The 17,173-nt window shown below is 47.2% G+C and overlaps 1 protein-coding gene across 1 annotated transcript; it reads left to right on the top strand.

Annotated features, from left to right (window-relative positions):
• Positions 1 to 578: 578 nt before the first annotated feature.
• Positions 579 to 17,135, top strand: PTPN18 (protein tyrosine phosphatase non-receptor type 18). Its single transcript, XM_086717733.1, is given in 17 exon segments — positions 579 to 609; positions 2,423 to 2,592; positions 2,708 to 2,820; positions 4,352 to 4,518; positions 5,028 to 5,104; positions 5,184 to 5,271; positions 5,378 to 5,424; positions 12,561 to 12,629; positions 13,216 to 13,278; positions 13,504 to 13,646; positions 14,549 to 14,589; positions 14,651 to 14,769; positions 14,854 to 14,940; positions 15,215 to 15,294; positions 16,018 to 16,226; positions 16,655 to 16,729; positions 16,938 to 17,135. Coding segments are annotated over 17 exon segments (1,647 nt in total). The 3' UTR covers positions 17,006 to 17,135.
• The last annotated feature ends 38 nt before the right edge of the window (positions 17,136 to 17,173 follow it).

The raw sequence follows: 17,173 nt of genomic DNA, 5'->3' as shown, positions 1-17,173 counted from the left end.
TGGATAGACAGACAGACTTCTAGATGGACAAAATCCCAGGGAAACAAACAGACTCCAGAGGGACAGACAGCCAGACAAATGGACATATTCTTGAACAAACGGGAAGACACCCAGCCAGACATCCAGAAAGACCTGTGGTCAGACACATGGACACCCCCAGCTCCAGCCATTTGGAAGATGACCACAGCCAACCGAAAGAAAATATCCCTCAAGGACAGACACCTTCCCCACAAACGGACAAACAGACACTACCCCAGCAGAGAGATACCCACCTACCCAATCAACTAGCCAGCCAAACCTCAGCTTTACCTTCTACAGTCTTAAGTTCTGCCAGTAAAGACAGACTCCAGCCTATGAAAAAGTCAGGCCCTCAGCAGGATAAAAGATACATCCCCACCAAGCCAGCTGGATGGACAGACAACTGTCAAGTCAGGTAGACAGATACACCCCCGCACACACGCTGGACAAACAGACCCTCAGTCACTAGTCAGACAGAAGATCTCCAGTTAGCCAGAACCCAGCTTCTGGGTCAGCCTCCCTGCCTCCCAGTCACCATCATAGATGATATGGATGGCCCAATGACCCCTCAGTGTTACGCCTACTCCTCAGGTACCACCAGTTTCCAGTGACCTTTGACCTCTAATGATATCCACTAACACCACGGTCCACAAAAGACCCTTCATGATCCCACAGTGACTCTTCCTCGTTTACTCCGGTATACACTAGTCCCTAATAACTACCATTAGCATCCATGAGTACTCGGGGATTCAAGAGTGTCCATGAGTCCTCCATTGAACATCCATATATTCTCAAAGTTCCTGATACTTCTGTGTCCCACTTCCCTGAGTCTCCAAAAACCAATAACTGTCCAGGAAATCTCAGTGATTTCATTGGCATTCACTGTTGTGGCCTGAGTAGGATCCCTCAGTGACCTTCCCTCTTTTGACCTCTCAGTTACTTAAACTACCACTCCCAATCCCAACAGCCCCTCAGCTACTTTCACTGTGTCTCACTGACCTCCAACGACTGCTAGTAACATCCACTAACGATGCCCCATGAACACCCAAGGAACTCTCAACTGACTTCCAATTAATTCACTATCAATGCCCATCCTCAGTGATCACTACTGACCATCTTTGAAGTCTTAGAGATGAAACTGATAAATACTGAGCCCACAGTAATCCCTCAATAAATGAAACATCCCCACTGATCATCCACTTTGACTTCTGTCACTTAAACCTGGGTTAGCAAACCACAGCCTGAGGCTACACACACACACACACACACACACACACACACACACACACACACACAAGAATGTTTTGTGACATGATAACTACATGAAATTAAAAGTTCAGTGTCCACAAATAGTTTTATTGACACATAGACACACTCATTCCTTTACATGTTGCCTATGGCTTTCACACTGCCATGGTGGAGTTGGTAGCTAGAACAAGACCAGAGCCAGCAAGACCAAAGACCAAAAAGACTTTTAAAAAAGTATGCCCATCCCTAACATAAACAACACTCTAATAATCCCCTAATGAATTAAATCCACAACTTGAACCAATGACCCTGTCAACCCCTCAATGACTTAAAGACCTCACCCTATCCGTTACCCTTTGAGAGCTTGATGACCTCAAACTGGACTCCTGAGATACCCCCTCGAGTGACACCCCCAGAAATTCCTTCCATGACCTCGGTGAAGGGTGGGCTAACCCATCTACCCAGGCGGGACCCCTAGGCCCCTCTCTGCTTTCTCCAGCCTCCCCTTGGTGACCCGGGGAACTGGGTCACCAAGTTGTCCTTTGGCCTTTTCCTGCCTATTTTCTGAAGGTGAGGGTGTGGGGACAGCAAAACGGAGAAGGTCTTTGAAAGCGTTGAGAACATCTCCCCTCCCTCCCCCCGCCCCCAACCCACTTCTATGTGGTCAGTTCTGTTTCCCGGCAGGTTTATGCGGGTTGAGATCCTTGAATTAAGACTGGTTGTTTGCTTCCCCAGCTCCTCTTAGCCTGACCCAGGAAACGGAATCTCAGGAAATACGGAGATACAGAAGCATCCACTTCCATTAGGTCTTTCTCACAGCACGGGTGCACAGGTGTCACCCCCCCCCCCCCCCCCCCGCAACCTCCTGCGACCTCTCTCGCGCCCCGCCACAGCGCACGGGCGAAGAACATCCCCAACCCAGGGTCCTCGAGGCAAGAGTGGCAGCTCGATCTCGGCGACCGTGTCCACTCACAACTGCAGCACCACTCCGGCTCGGAGCCCAGTCTATGTCTCAGGGAGACCCGACGGGGGAGGCCAGGCGAGAACGAATGGCCATCTACCGAACGCGGGCACTTGGAAGGTTGGCCCCGGGCTTCCAAGCAAGAGGAAGCGTCCGCGGGATTGTGCGGTGTCACCCGACGTGCCCCGCGCGCAGACCAAGCGAGGCGCGGGCGCCGGACTCAGTCCCGCCGCACAGCCGCAGGCGACCCGCCGCGCTGGCTGCTACGGGCCCCGGAGCCTGCGGGCGCTACCAAGGAGAGCTCCGGACGCCTTGGCCGAGGGGCGCGCCCTGCTGGCTGTCGCGCGATTCCATTGGGTCGCAAGGTCGGAGGCGGGGCCTCCGCTGCCAGCCGCGCCTCCAGCATGCTGGATACTGGCCACTGGCTCGGGGCTCAGTCCTCGGACACGACGTAGCTAGCCCGCGGCGTCTGAGCCGCAGCTGGGACGTGGCGCGGAGCGGAGCGTCCGGGAGCAGCTGGAGGCGGGCTGCCGGGAGGAGGTGGCCCTTGCCGGCGAGTTCAGCGTGAGCGGGCGAGAGCGGACCGCCAGACGGTGCGCTTCGGCTCCTAGTCCTGGACTGTCTGGAGGTCTGCCCTCCTTCCGTCTCTCCCTCTGTCGGCGTCCGGGGCTGTCTCCCGGCCTCGAGGTAAGTTGTTCTCTCCCCAGCACGGGTCTGTCACTCTCTCCCCTGTCTCTGTCTTCGCCCTCCGCCTGCAGGGCCCCAGAAAGCGAATCCACTAACTGCCTGGCTGGACCGCGCCCATCCCAGCCCTGGCTCCCCTGACCGCGTCTCGCTCCGGAACCGCGCACAGCCGTGGCTTCCGTGACCTCGTCCCGCTCCAGAACCGCGTACGGCCCTGGCTCTCATGACCAGGTCCCGCTCCGGAGCCGCGCACACCCCTGATTCTCGTGACCTCGTCCTGCTCCGAAACCGCGCACACCCCTTCCTCCCGTGACGGCGTCCGACTCTGGAACCGCGCACACCCCTGGCTCATGACCTCGTCCGGCTCCGGAACCGCGCACACCCCTGCCTCCCATGACCGCATCCCGCTCCGGAACCGCCCACACTCCTGGCTCTCGTGACAGCGTCCCGCTCCGGAACCGCGCACACTCCGGGCTCCCGTGACCTCGTCCCACTGCCGGTCTGGGCAGCAGCAGAAGACTGCGCAGCAAGGGAAGGCAGGCGCAGGATCAAGCTGGAAGCCGATCACCAGGGCCTCTCTGGGAAGGAAACGGCTGGGGGAAGAGGAGCGCAGAGGCCCCGCTGAGGCGGGTGTGGTCGCCGCGCTCTGATAGACGCTGTGGCCTCGGGTGCTTCACGTGGCCCCTCTGGCGTTGGTTTCTCGGGTGAAATGCGGCCCTTGCCGACTAAAGTGGCGTGAGAAACTGGTGTAGGTTAAAAGAGCGCCTAGCACATCTTGAGCGCTCACTTTGTAGGCGTCTTTGTCACTAGTTATAAACACTGTCAGCATTACAGGGGGGAGGTGCAAGCCGTGCGTAGGGAACGGTAATGCAGCATCGTAGGCATTTGGTAGGTGTTACTTATCACCGTCTGATTATGAGTAGCTGAGGAGGATAGTAATACAGTCGCCACTAATAACAATCTAACAGTAACAAGGTATCTGTAATATTTTGTTACATAAGTAATGTTATACGTTATAATTCATATACAGTGTATATTGTTATATGTATCATATATCATGCTTGTTAAATACATACTACGTTATAGTTATTGTTTGCAATACAATACAATTGAGTGTATAGGGTAGATGCAGAGAGGTCTGAATGCCACCCTCACTGTGCCGCTTCCTGGGGCGCGGGGGGGGGGGGGGGGGGGAGGGGGACTTTTGCCAAGTCACTCAACCATGTGGTGGTGCCTCAGCTTTCTTACCTACGCGGTGGGGACATCAATAATAGTACCCACTTGGGGAAGACCTGGCGATGACTCAATGCCATTGGCACAGAGAAGGCGCGTGGTCACTACCATTAGCAGGGCACCATGCTTTCCGGAAAAGTCTGCATTCGCCTCTCACAGGCCACGTGCTTTGTGTCCCTACAAGCCACTCTGTGCCCCAGGACTTTGATCTGGTTCCTCTTTTCCTTCTCCCTCCCCTGGTCTGCTTGGTGTGCCTTCCAACCAGGACATCCAGGCCTGCTTAGCCACATGGAAGACTGAGCCTGTGCATTCCACCCAGGCTGGCAGTCGGCCAGGGAATGTGAGGAAAAACCACCACAAAGATGTGCTTCCAAGTAAGTCAGGGGCTTTCAGGAGTAGATGGGGCTCTGCACCCACCCCTCACTGCAGCACAGTCCAGTCCACCCCAGTTTGCTCCCAGAGCACTCCCTCCCAGGTCCTTGCCAATCCTTGCAGTGGCTGCCTTTCTTTCTTTTGTTCTTTTAAGTTTATTTATTTATTTATTTATTTTGAGAGAGACAGTGTGAGCAGGGGAGGGGCAGAGAGAGAGAGAGAGAGAGAGGGAGAGAGAGAAAATCCCAAACAGGCTCCATGCTGCCACCTGCGGGAGCCCCACTCCAGGCTCCACTGGAATTCACCAACTCTGAGACCATGACCTGAGCTGAAACCAAGAGCGGGAGGCATAATGAACTGAATCACCCAGGCACCCCCGTGGCTGCCTTTCTCCTGAGCAGCTCATGAGTGTACCTAGGTGGACCCCTGCTGCGTGTGCAGCATCCCTGCTGGCTTTCATCCAGGAGGCTGTCAGGGGCTTGGTGCCTTTTCTCATCTCTCCCACTGGCAGATGATCAGGCACCAGTGGTCCTGTCCCTGCTCCAGGAGGAGGGACACGGCCACTACATCAATGGCAACTTCATCCAAGTCAGGCTGGGAGTCAGGGACAGGGTGGACATGGTGGGGGTGACAACAGGATCTGGGTGGTGAACTTAGCCTTTATCAGGGAGCAGACGGAAGCCGGGCCTATATTACCACACAGGGACCCCTGCCTCACACCTTGCTAGACTTCTGGCGCCTGGTCTGGGAGTTTGGGTTCAAGGTTAGCTTTCAGGGGGGGCGGGGGGAGCTAACATTCTGAGTCCTCCCTTGGCCTTGTTTTTCCTGTCCCCAAATCATTCCTGTCTCCCCTTATCTTTCGTGTCTCCGTGATCCTGAAGGCATGTCGAGATATGGAGAATGGGCAGGTAGGTGTTCTCAGCTCTCTAGAATGCACTTCCTTGTGCAGGGAGAAGGCAAGAGAAATCTTGCTAGCACCTCCCTAATGCTACTACTGAAAGGCCCAGTTCTTGGAGTGACTCCACTATTGCTCTTTAATTTTTTTGTTGCTGTCTTTCGTCTTATTCATGGTGCTTATCCCTGCAGTGTTCACAACTCCTCTACTGCTGGGCTTCCCACCCCAAATCTGCACCATAGACCATCAGGTCCTATACTCTGGCTTCCCTGGTACAGCTCTGATGTCTTTTTGCCTCTCCTTCCTTCACTCTGCTCTAGCCAGTTTGGCCTTTGCTGTTCCTCAGATGTGTCAGGGATGGCTCTGCCTCAGAGCCTGTGCCTTGGCTGTTCCCTCTGCCTGGAACATTCAAGGCTACTTCCTCCATGAGGCCTTCCTGGATCTTACATCATTTAAAACTCCCAGAACTCCCACTCTCCTTCCCTGTCCTATTTTCCTTTTTGCCTCACAGTTCTTCTCACTTCTAGCATACAAGGTAATCTACACATTGTTTATTCTCCATCTTCCTGATAAGAAGGAAAGTCCAGGAGGGCAGGGATCTCTATTTTGCCTGTTAGCATAAATTAGTTCCTCAGTAAACATATATCAGCATCGAAGGCACATGATTGTGCATTCTGGCCTGCATGGACAGGGTTGTGGGGTGGGTAAGTATTGCCCCGGGCGAATGGCTGATCATGGAGTATGCACAATCTGTAGTGACGTCCATTTTTCATTCCTGACTTTGGTAATTTGTGGTCGGCGTCTGTCACTCCTTAAGTCAGTCTGGCTAGAGTAAAGATGGGCAAACTTTAGCTGTTGTAGTAGGTCTGTCTTGCAGCCTTTTTCTTTTTTTTCTTGTAAATAAAATGTGTTAGAATATAGCCACACTCATATGTTTATATATCATGTATACCTGCTTTCATACTACAATGGCAGATTTCAGTAGTTTCAAGATGGGTAGATTGAATGGCTCACAAAGTGTAAAGTAGTTATTTATTATCTGGGCCCTTATAGGAAATGTTAGCCATCTCTGGGCTAGAGGTTTATCAGCTGTATTAATTTTTTTTCAAAGAAGCAGCTTTGGGCTTTACTCATTTTCTTTATTTTTTTTTCATTTCCTATTTCATGAATATCTTCTCTTCTTCATTTTTCCTTCCTAAAGGTTATTTAGGTTTAACTTGCTCTTATTTTCCTAATTTCTTAAACTTACATCATTGATTTGAAATTTTTCTTTTTTTTTATGTATAAGCATTTAGTGTTATTCACTTTTCTTTAAGCTTTAGCTACATCTCACAAACATGATAAGTTGTGTCTTCTCCAATTAGTTCAAAATATTTTCTAATTTCCCTTGTGGTTTCTTCTTTGACTCGTGGTATTTTACCACAGTTGTTCTTAGTTTCCAAATATTTGAGGATTTTCCCATATATCTTCCTGTTATTTTTAGTTAATTCCACTGTGGTCAAGGAACAACTTTATATGATTTCAATCTTTCTAAATGTACTGAAACTTGTTTTATGGTCTTATGAATATGGTCTATATTGGTAAATACTCTGGTATTTATTGGTTAATTATTGGTAGATATTCTGGTAAATACTCAGAAAGAATGTGTGTTCTGCTTTTGTTGGGCGGAATGATCTATAAATATCAAGTCAGTCAAATTTACTGTGTCTTTGTTGACATTTTAATATTTTTGTATCTTTATTGTATTTTATAAATCTTAACTGATTACTTTTCTCTAAATGTTCTATCAATCGCTGAGAGAGGAGTGAAGTCTCCAGCTGTTCTATAATTGACAATTAGTATAATGTTATTTAAGTCTTATGTTTTGTATGGCCTTTTCGGAGGGGGTCTACTTGCCTTATTATTTGCTGAAATAATATTGAAATTTTCTAATTTTAAAATTATCTGGTTTGTCTTTTCAGTTCTTTCAGTTTCTGCTTCAGTTATTTTAAAAATCTGTAATTGAGTACATATACAGTTAGGATTATGTCTTCCTGATGAATCAATCCCTTTTCCAATATGTAAGGTCTCTTTTTATCTCTGGCAATATTCCTTTTTCTGAAGTGTACTTTGATATTAATACAGCCATTTAAATTACTCAGGTGTGCATATCTTTTTCCATTCTTTTACTTTTTTAAAAAATCTGTGTTCATCCTTATTTTTATTTTTTTGAGTTTATTTATTTATTTTGAGAGAGAGAGAGAGAGAGAGAGAGTGTGTGTGTGTGTGTGTGTGTGTGTGTGTGTGTGTGTGTGTGTGTGTATGGGGGAGGGGCAGAAAGAGAGAGAAAGAGAAGCCCAAGCAGGCCCTGAGTTCTCAGCGCAGAGCCCCACTGTGGACTTGATCTCACTGAACGTGAGATCATGACCTGAGCCAATATCAAGAGTCAGATGCTTAATAGACTGAGCCACCCAGGCACCCCCATCATTATTTTTAAAGTGTCATGTAGGTGGCATATTGTAGGGACTTACTTTAGTATTCAGTCTGACAATTTCTGCCTTTATTTGGAGTATTTAGTTGTTAATATAATTATCAGTAATGTTGAATTTAAACCTACCATCTTTCTGTTTTCTATTTGTTCCATCTGTTCTTTGTCCCTTCATTCTTCTTCTCTGTCTTCTTTCAGACTGAGAATTTTTATGAATTCATTTCATAGTCATTATTGACTTATTAGCTATACCTCTTTGTATTATGTACTTAGTGGTGGCTTTGGAGTTTACAAGTTAGGTCTAATTTATCACAGCAAATAATATTATACCATTTCATTTAAAATATAAGAACTTTAGCATATTTCAATTTTCCCATTCCATGCTTCACGTTATTGTCGCCATAGATTTTAATTCTAAATATGAAATACTCTACCATACACTGCTATTATTTTTGCTTTAGATTATCTTTCACTTAATTTTTTAATTTTTTATTTTAACTCCAGTGTAGTTAGCATACAGTGTTAGTTACAGTGTACAACATAGTGATTCAAAAATTCTATACATTACTCAGTGGTCATCAAGATAAGCATACTCTTAATCCCTTTTACCTGTTTTACCCATTCCCCCTTCCCCACCTCCCCTCTGGTAATCATCAGTTTGTTCTCTATATTTGAGTCTGTTTTATGGTTTCTCTCTTTTTTTTCTTCGTTCATGTGTTTTGTTTCTTAAGTTCCACATGTGACTGAAATCATATGGTATTTGTCTTTCTCTGACTTACTTCGCTTAGCACTGTACCCTCTAGATCCATCCATGTTGTTGCAAATAGCAAAATTTCATTCTTTTCTATAGCTGAATATCTTCTTTATCTATTCGTCTATTGATGGACACTTGGGCTGCTTCCATAACTTGGCTATTGTAAATAATTCTGTAATAAACACAGGGGTGCATATATCATTTTGAATTAATGTTTTCATATTCTTTCATATTCTCAAATACCAAGTACTGCGATTACTGGATTATAGGGTATCATGTCATCTGCTAATAGTGAAAGTTTTACTTCTTTCTTACCAATTTGGGTGCCTTTTATTTCCTTTTCTTTCTGATTGCTGTGGCAAAATTAAAACCTTCTGTACAGCAAAGGAAACAACAACAAAACTAAAGGGCAACCTACACTGAATGGGAGAAGATATTTGCAAATGGCATATCCAATAAAGAGTTAGTATTCAAAATATATAGAGAACTGATGCAAGTCAACAGCCAAAAAACAAATAATCCAATTAAAAAATGGACAGAAGGCATAAACAGACATTTCTTTTTCTTTTCTTTAAATTTTAATTTAAATTCTAGTTAGTTAACATATAGTGTAATATTGGTTTCAGGAGTTAATTTAGTGATTCATCACTTACATATAACACACAGTGCTCATCATAACAAGTACCCTCCTTAATACCCATCACCCGTTTAGCCCATCCCCCCACCCACCTCCCTCCATCAATCCTGAGTTTGTTTTCTATAGTTAAGAATCTCTTATGGTTTGCTTCCCTCTCTCTTTTTCCCCCCTTCCCCATGTTCATCTGTTTTGTTTCTTAAATTCCACACATGAGTGAAATCATAAGATATTTGTCTTTGTCTGATTTATTTCACTTAGCATAATACACTGTAGCTCCATCCATATCATTGCAAATGGCAAGATTTCATTCTTTTTGATGGCCAAATAATATTCCATTGTATGCATATACCCCATCTTCTTTATCCATTCATCAGTCGATGGACATTTGGGCTCTCTCCATAGTTTGGTTACTGTTGATAATGCTGCTATAAATATCGGGGTGCATGTACCCCCTTGAATATGTATTTTTGTATCCTTTGGGTAAATACCTACTGGCGCAATTGCTGGGTCATAGGGTAGTTCTATTTTTAACTTTTTGAGGAACCTCCATCCTGTTCTCCAGAGTGGCTGCACCAGTTTGTGTCCCTACCAACAGTACAAGAGGGTTCCTCTTTCTCCACATCCTCACCAACATCTGTTGTTTCCCATGTTGTTAGTTTTAGCCATTCTGACAGGTGTGAGGTGGCATCTCATCGTGGTTTTGATTTGTATTTCCCTGATGATGAGTGATGTTGAGCATCTTTTCATGTGTCTGTTAGCCATCTGGATGTCTTCTTTGGAAAAATGTCTATTCATTCCCTCTGCCCATTTTTTAGCTGGATTATTTGTTTTTTGGGTGCTGAGTTTGATAAGTTCTTTGTAGATTTTGGATACTAACCCTTTATCAGATATGTCATTTGCAAATAACTTCTCCCATTCCATAGGCTGCCTTTTAGTTTTGTTGAGTGTTTCCTTTGCTGTGCAGAAGCTTTTTATCTTGATGAAACACTAATACTCCATTTTTGCTTTAGTTTCCCTTACTTCCAGTGATTTGTCTGGTAAGAAGTTGCTTCCGCTGAGGTCAAAGAAATTGCTGCCTGTATTCTCCTCTATGATTTTGATGGTGGCATGTCTCACATTTAGGTCTTTCGTCCACTTTGAATTTATTTTTGTGGGTCCAGTTTCATTCTTCTGCATGTTGCCATCCCATTTTCCCAACACCATTTGTTGAAGAGACTGTCATTTTTCCATTGGATATTCTTTCCTGCTTTGTTGAAGATTAGTTGACCATATAGTTATGGGCCCATTTTTGGGTTTTCTATTCTGTTCCATTGATCTCTGTGTCTGTTTTGTGCCAGTACCATATTGCCTTGATTACTATAGTTTTGTAATATAGCTTGAAGTCCAGAATCATGGTGCCTCCCGCTTTGCATTTCTGTTTCAGTATTGCTTTGGCTATTTGGGATCTTGTGTGGCTCCATACAAATTTTAGGATTGTTTGTTCTAGCTCTGTGAAAAAATGCTGTTGGTATTTTGATAGGGATTGCATTAAATATGTAGATTTCCTTGGGTATAGACATTTTAACAATGTTTGTTGTTCCAATCTGTGAGCATGGAGTGTTTTTCCAGGTCTTTGTGTCCTCTTTCATTTCTTTCATAAGACTTGTATAGTTTTCAGAGTACAGATCTTTTACCTCTTTGGTTAGGCTTATTTCTAGGTATCTTGTGGGTCTTGGCACAATTATAAATGGAATCAGTTCTTTGATTTCTTTTTCTGCTGCTTCATTATTGGTGTATAGAAATGCAATAGTTTTCTGTACATTGATTTTATATCCTGTGATTTTGCTGAAATAAGTTCTGGCAATATTTTTGGTGGAGGCTTTCAGGCTTTCTACATGGAGTATCATGTCATCTGCAAATAGTGAAGGCTTGACTTCTTCCTTGCCAGTTTGGCTGACTTTTGTTTCTTTTTGTTATCTGATGTTCATTTTATCCCCAGTCATTTTTTTTTCTTTTTTCCACTTTAAATAGTTTCTATTGCTATGTCGTCATGGTCTTTTTTTAATTGTTTCTTCTATGTCTAATCTACTATTAGACAGTGAATTTTTTATTTTATGTATTTTATTTTTCCTCTCTAGAAGTTCCATTTAGGTCTTCTTTATACCTTTTGTTTCACTTTCATCATGTTCATGTTTGCCTTTTCATCTTCAAGTATAATTAAAATGTTTTTAAAAATTGTTTAAAGGTCTATTCTTTCCTCATCCCTACCGGATCTTGTCTTCACTGATTTTTCTCCTGGTTAGGGATTTTGTTGTTTGCTAGTGTGTCTAGTAAATTTTTATTGGATGCTTGACATTTTTAATTTTACACAGGTCACTGTTGGATTTTATTGTCTTCCTTTAAAGAGTGTTGGACTTTTTCTGGAGGGTAGTTAAGTTACTTTTTGATGTTTGATCATTTTAAGGTTTGTTTTTAAGCTTTTGTAGGGCAGGTCTAGAGTGGCCTTTATTCTGGAACTGATTTCACTCTACTCCTAAAGTGTGGTCTTTTTTGATTCCCTACTGAATGCCCTTATAGTCAGTCAGGTCTCTCCACTCAGGCTGGAAGGAATGTAAATTATTTCTGTCCCATTATGAACATTGCAGGGAATGTTCATCTTATAGGTCCCTAGTTATTCTCCTTTCTTGGGAAGTTATTCTTGCCTAGTTTCATGACATATTTGCTCAGATTATTACTCAGCTAAAAATAGTCAAGGGGACCAAATGCAGACTTCTGGAGGTTTGTTTGTTTACTTTTGTTTGCATATCTCTGTTCTTTCCAGGACTCTGCCCTTCAAATTCTAGCTGCCTTCTCCTCCCTTAGCCGTAATCTCTGGCTCCTCAACTCGGTAGGATCTCTGGACTCCCCATGTCCTGCAGCCTGGTGACTGCCTCTAGGGAGTAAGCTGGAGTAGTCATAAGATTTAACCCATGTGTTTCCCTTTGTTCAGTGATCACAATCCTGCATGCCTGTGGTCCAATGTCTGAAAATAGCGGCTCATAAAAAACATATCCAGTTTTTTTAGTTGCTTACAGTATGAGAATATTCTGGCCTGTCTTCCTCCTGCATAGTCAGAAGCTCAAGTCACCACTATGTCTGTGTGTGTTTAATCTGACAAGGCTCTGCCAGCTGGCCTGCACTATAGCTGCAGCTGTCTGTGCTTCCAGCAGCAATGCCTGAGGTGTCCTGTGAGAGTGTGGACGTATTGAGCTAGAACTCTAAAGCAGACTGCCCCTATTTATTCCTTGCCCTTTCTCCCTTACCTTTTTGAAGAAAAAGTGTGAGCATTACTGGGACCAAGAACAGGAACCACTACAGATTGGACTATTCTTCACTGTGCTGGTAAGCTGGAGCAGAGGTGGGAACAGTGTTTTATGGAGTCTTGAATGTTAGGGAGGTTTCACAGAAGATTCTCAGGGTGGAAGGCTTTTGGGCTGAGCCTGAAAGGATGAACAGTTTTCCCACAGCCCCCTCACACTTATTAGTATGCAAATAGTCATAACTCAATACATGCATTCATTTTGCATTTTAACTATGATCATGATTATCTCTGTTATACAAATGTGCCTTGTTAAGTTCTTAAAATCCTTATTTCCCTTAACATTTCAAAAGTCAGGAAAATCTGTCACCTCAAGTCATACATACAGTTGGTACATGAGAAGTGCAATAAAACTCTTGTAGAACAAAGGAAATCTCTTTTTTTCACTATAAATGAGCTTGCTGGGGTGTTTAATCATATTTCTTCTTTCCCTCCTCCATCAAATGTTTCCTTCAGGAAAGCCATGGGGGATGTTTTAGCTGAATGCGTTTTAAAAACAATGTTGTTTGACTTTGATTTTTAATCAGAAATGCTTTGTTTTCTGTAAATGTCTTTTGGCACCTGTAGTCTTTGTTCTCCCTTCTCTTCCCACCTGCCCCACATCCTCAGACAAGGGAGACATGGCTGAACACAGACATCATACTCAGGGCACTTTAGGTCACCTTTCAGAAGGTACTGAAAAGGGAGGAGGAGGCTCCCATATGGGGAGAGCTGTTTTCTGTCTCCCATTTTCTCATCTGTAAAATGGGCATTAGCAATAGTACTTATCTTCTCAGTTATTATCTGTTGGATTTAAATGAAAGATGTTTAGAATTGAGCCTGACATGTAGTAGGTACTCATAAATGTTTTTTTTTTTTTTTTTTTTAATTATTTGTCCCTCTTTTCCTGTGTTTCAGGAATGCCGATCTGTGTACCAGCTGCAATATATGTCCTGGCCAGACAGAGGAGTCACTAGCAATCCTGAACATGTGCTCACCATGGCGGAGGAAGCCCATCACCTCCAGGGATATGGCCCCAGGCCTGTCTGTGTCCACTGCAGGTTTAAGAAATGGGTTTTATGGGAGTGTGGTGAGACAGAGGTGACTGGGAGTGGGGGAGGGAGGCAGGGAGGCCAGTGCAGAACTTGGAGCCAGTCTTGCAGATTGAGTGCCTCTTTTTTTTTTTTTTAATACATTTATTGTCAAATTGGTTTCCATACAACACCCAGTGCTCATCCCAACAGATGCCCCCCCAATGCCCATCACCCACTTTCCCCTCCCTCCCACCCGCCATCAACCCTCAGTTTATTCTCAGTTTTTAAGAGTCTCTTATGGTTTGGCTCCCTCCCTCTCTATCTTCCCCCCCCCTTCCCCTCCCCCATGGTCTTCTGTTAAGTTTCTCAGGATCCACATAAGAGTGAAAACATATGGTATCCGTCTTTCTCTGTATGACTTATTTCACAGAGAGCATAACACTCTCCAGTTCCATCCATGTTGCTACAAAAGGCCATATTTCATTCTTTCTCATTACCAAGTAGGATTTCATTGTATATATAAACCACAACTTCTTTATCCATTCGTCAGGTGATGGACATTTAGGTTCTTTCCATAATTTGGTTATTGTTGAAAGTGCTGCTATAAACATTGAGGTACAAGTGCCCCTATGCATCAGCACTGAGTGCCTCTTGAGAAACCTGAGGCTACACAGCTCACACCACATCAACTGAAATTTAGCGTTTATTGGGCACCGACTGCCTGCTGGGGAGTAAGCACACAGTTGATGCTCAACAAATGTAAACAATTAAAAAGTGTTTTCTTTTAAATTGTAATTGGGGGATTCTGAGAATCAAAATGTGCTGCAGGGGATCCCCAGTTAGGGCCCTCACTGAAAACCCCAAATGCCTCATACAAGAGGGGTTGTGGGCAGGTCCTGACCCAGCTTACTCTTATTCTGGCTTGTCAGTGCAGGTTGTGGGTGAACAGGTGTCCCGTGCACTGTGGATTAAACAGGTGCTCTTGACCCAGGTATGAATAGGGCATGTGTGCTTGGGTGCAGTGCAGGCCCATGGCCACCAGGTCCTGCTCATGTGTCCTCTTTCTCTCCACATGATCCCACCTAACTGCAGCCTCTTCAGCGTGGTCCTGGAGATGAGAAAGCAGCGGCCTGTAGCTGTGCAGACAAAGGTGAGAGCCTTAGTCTCCTCAATTCAAGGACACATGCCTCTTCCTCTTGTCTTCCCTTTTTGATGATTCCTCTTCCCCCACGAGGAGGAGTACAGGAATAGGAACCTAGTGGTTCAGATGTTCTTCTCAGCACTCCACACCTCCAGCCCCCTTTACCAGAACTTCAAGGAGGTACCAAGGCCTCTGCCTACTGTCTTCCTGTCCACCATCAAACACCCTCAAGACTAGGACCAGAGCAGAGGTCTGTGGACACCATCACTGCAGCATCTAGCCCCTGGACTCCCTCTGGGAGCAGGGACTGACTATGATATCTACCTTTGTTCTCCTCCTTGTGACCTTATCAGACTCCGCCTCAGCTTACCCCCCAGAGTCCATGGTGACTTCCATCAGGGGTCTGGCAACTTTCCTCCACGCCTCGCAGCCTTCCCCTCCTGTCCTTCCCCAGAATTGTACCCCACTCTATGATGACGCCCTTTCCTTCCGGATCCTTCCCACCACACGCCATTAGCCTGGTGAGGTCCTCAGGCACCCAGCCCTATCTCCTCATTCTTCCCTTTCCAATTTCTCATGCCCAAGGTAACCCTTTCCTCGCCCTTTCAACACCGGCCCCTTCCTTGCTGTTCAATTTACCAAACATTCACTGGCTCGCTCTTTGCCTGCACTCTGGGAACCTGCCCCAAGACGACACTTTGATCCCAGAGATCTCATTGCCTCTGCTTCTAAGGCTCGCCTCAATGTTAGCCGTTTCCTTGCTTCCCCAGTCATTAACTTAGCAAATATTTCTTGATGCAGCCCACTTGTCAGGCGTCGTGTCAGGTGCTGGGGGCACAGACCCAACCTTCCTTTGCAGCAGAGATGTCACCCCTCCTCTTTAAGACTAGCTCTCCATCTTGAGGCCGTCCCTCCCTCCCCTTTACATGCCACTTCCTCATTCCTTTATTCAAACATCTGCACGACAGGACCACCCCGCAATACCAATACGCTGCGCCCTCCACCCGCCAGGCTGGCCCCTTCCCTCCATCCACCAAACTAGCGGGGCCCTCCGGACGCACAGCGAGACGCCCCTCACCCAGAGGCCCCTCCCTCTCGCCTCGGAAACCCGCCCGCTCCCCCTCTCCCGACCCGCCAGCAGCCTCGGGCGGGAAGGAAGCGGGCGGTTTGCGCGCCGCGAGCGGTCCCCACCCACTCCTTCCTCGGGACTCGGCGTCTTCACTTCCTCCCCGCCCGCCCCGCCCGCCCCGCCCGCAGGAGCATCTCGGCGCCCGGGTCCCCGGCTCCCGCTATGGCCGACACGGACACGTACGCGGTGGTGCAGAAGCGCAGGGCGCCCCCGGGGCCCGAGGCGGGGGCGCGGGGGCGCGGCGCGGAGGAGGCGCCGCTCTACAGCCAGGTGCTGCCGCGCGCCCGGAGGCCGCAGGCGCGCGCAGAGGAGGCGCAGGGGGCGCCGCCCGGCCGCGGTGAGTCCGGGCCGCCGGGGTGTGGGCTGGGAGGGCCGGCGCCCGCCAGCTCCTGCGCCAGACGGCGTGTGGCGGGTGTGGAGGGCCCCGCGGCCTCGAGGACCCCCGCCCCTAAGGCCGGCCTGGTCACGGCCAAGGCTGACGTCGGTGCCTCTCCGGCCGCGCCTCTGGGACTGTTGCCCGCCCCGGCTCGGCCGGAAGTGCCCCAGGCCTAGCCGTGGCCCTAAGTCTGGGTCCGTTTCTCTGGCGACACCAGCTCGTCCGGACGGAGGTGGCCTTTGGCCCCGCCCCTACCGCGCCGGCCCCCAGGCCCCCACCCCCAACCCCTGGGAGCTTGGAGGATGAGGCTCTGCCCCGGGTGGGTTCCAGAGCTCCACGGGGCTGCCTGAATCGATCCGTGGGGGTGGGGGGTGGTTTTCTGCCCACAGTTCTGGCTGACCAAAGCCCCGCTGGGCCTGACGCCTACGAGGACGTGGTGGATGGAGCTCAGACCGGTGGGCTAGGTAAGTCAAAGCCTGGGTTGCTGGGATACCGCAGCTTGGACTGAAAACCAGGTGTTGGGGGTTTAGCGATAGTGGCATGGGGCTCCCACTCTCCGAGTCCTGTGGATGTGGCTGCAGTAAATCACAAGGGCCTGAAGGCTTGAGGATGACCTTCCACACATGTCCACACCTCAGCTTCTCCACGAAACCCACGGTGCCCTTCTTCCAGGCTTCAACCTGCGCATTGGAAGGCCTAAAGGGCCCCGGGACCCCCCTGCTGAGTGGACCCAGGTGTGAGTGCTGCACCCCTGCCTGCCTGTTGCCCCACATGGGCACCTGGACTGCTGACGGCCATTCTCTGCTGTGTGAAGTGTTGGGAATGGGAATGATGGTCCTGGATCAAAATAAAAGTTTCTCAGGGTGGAAATATGGGGCTTTGCCCCAGTGATTATAGCATTCAGGGCC

Source organism: Puma concolor, chromosome A1 (assembly GCF_028749965.1).
Source record: "Puma concolor isolate L17-30 chromosome A1, mPumCon1.1.hap2, whole genome shotgun sequence".
Classification (NCBI taxonomy): domain Eukaryota; kingdom Metazoa; phylum Chordata; class Mammalia; order Carnivora; family Felidae; genus Puma; species Puma concolor.
This window is presented reverse-complemented; position numbering and strand designations above follow the sequence as displayed.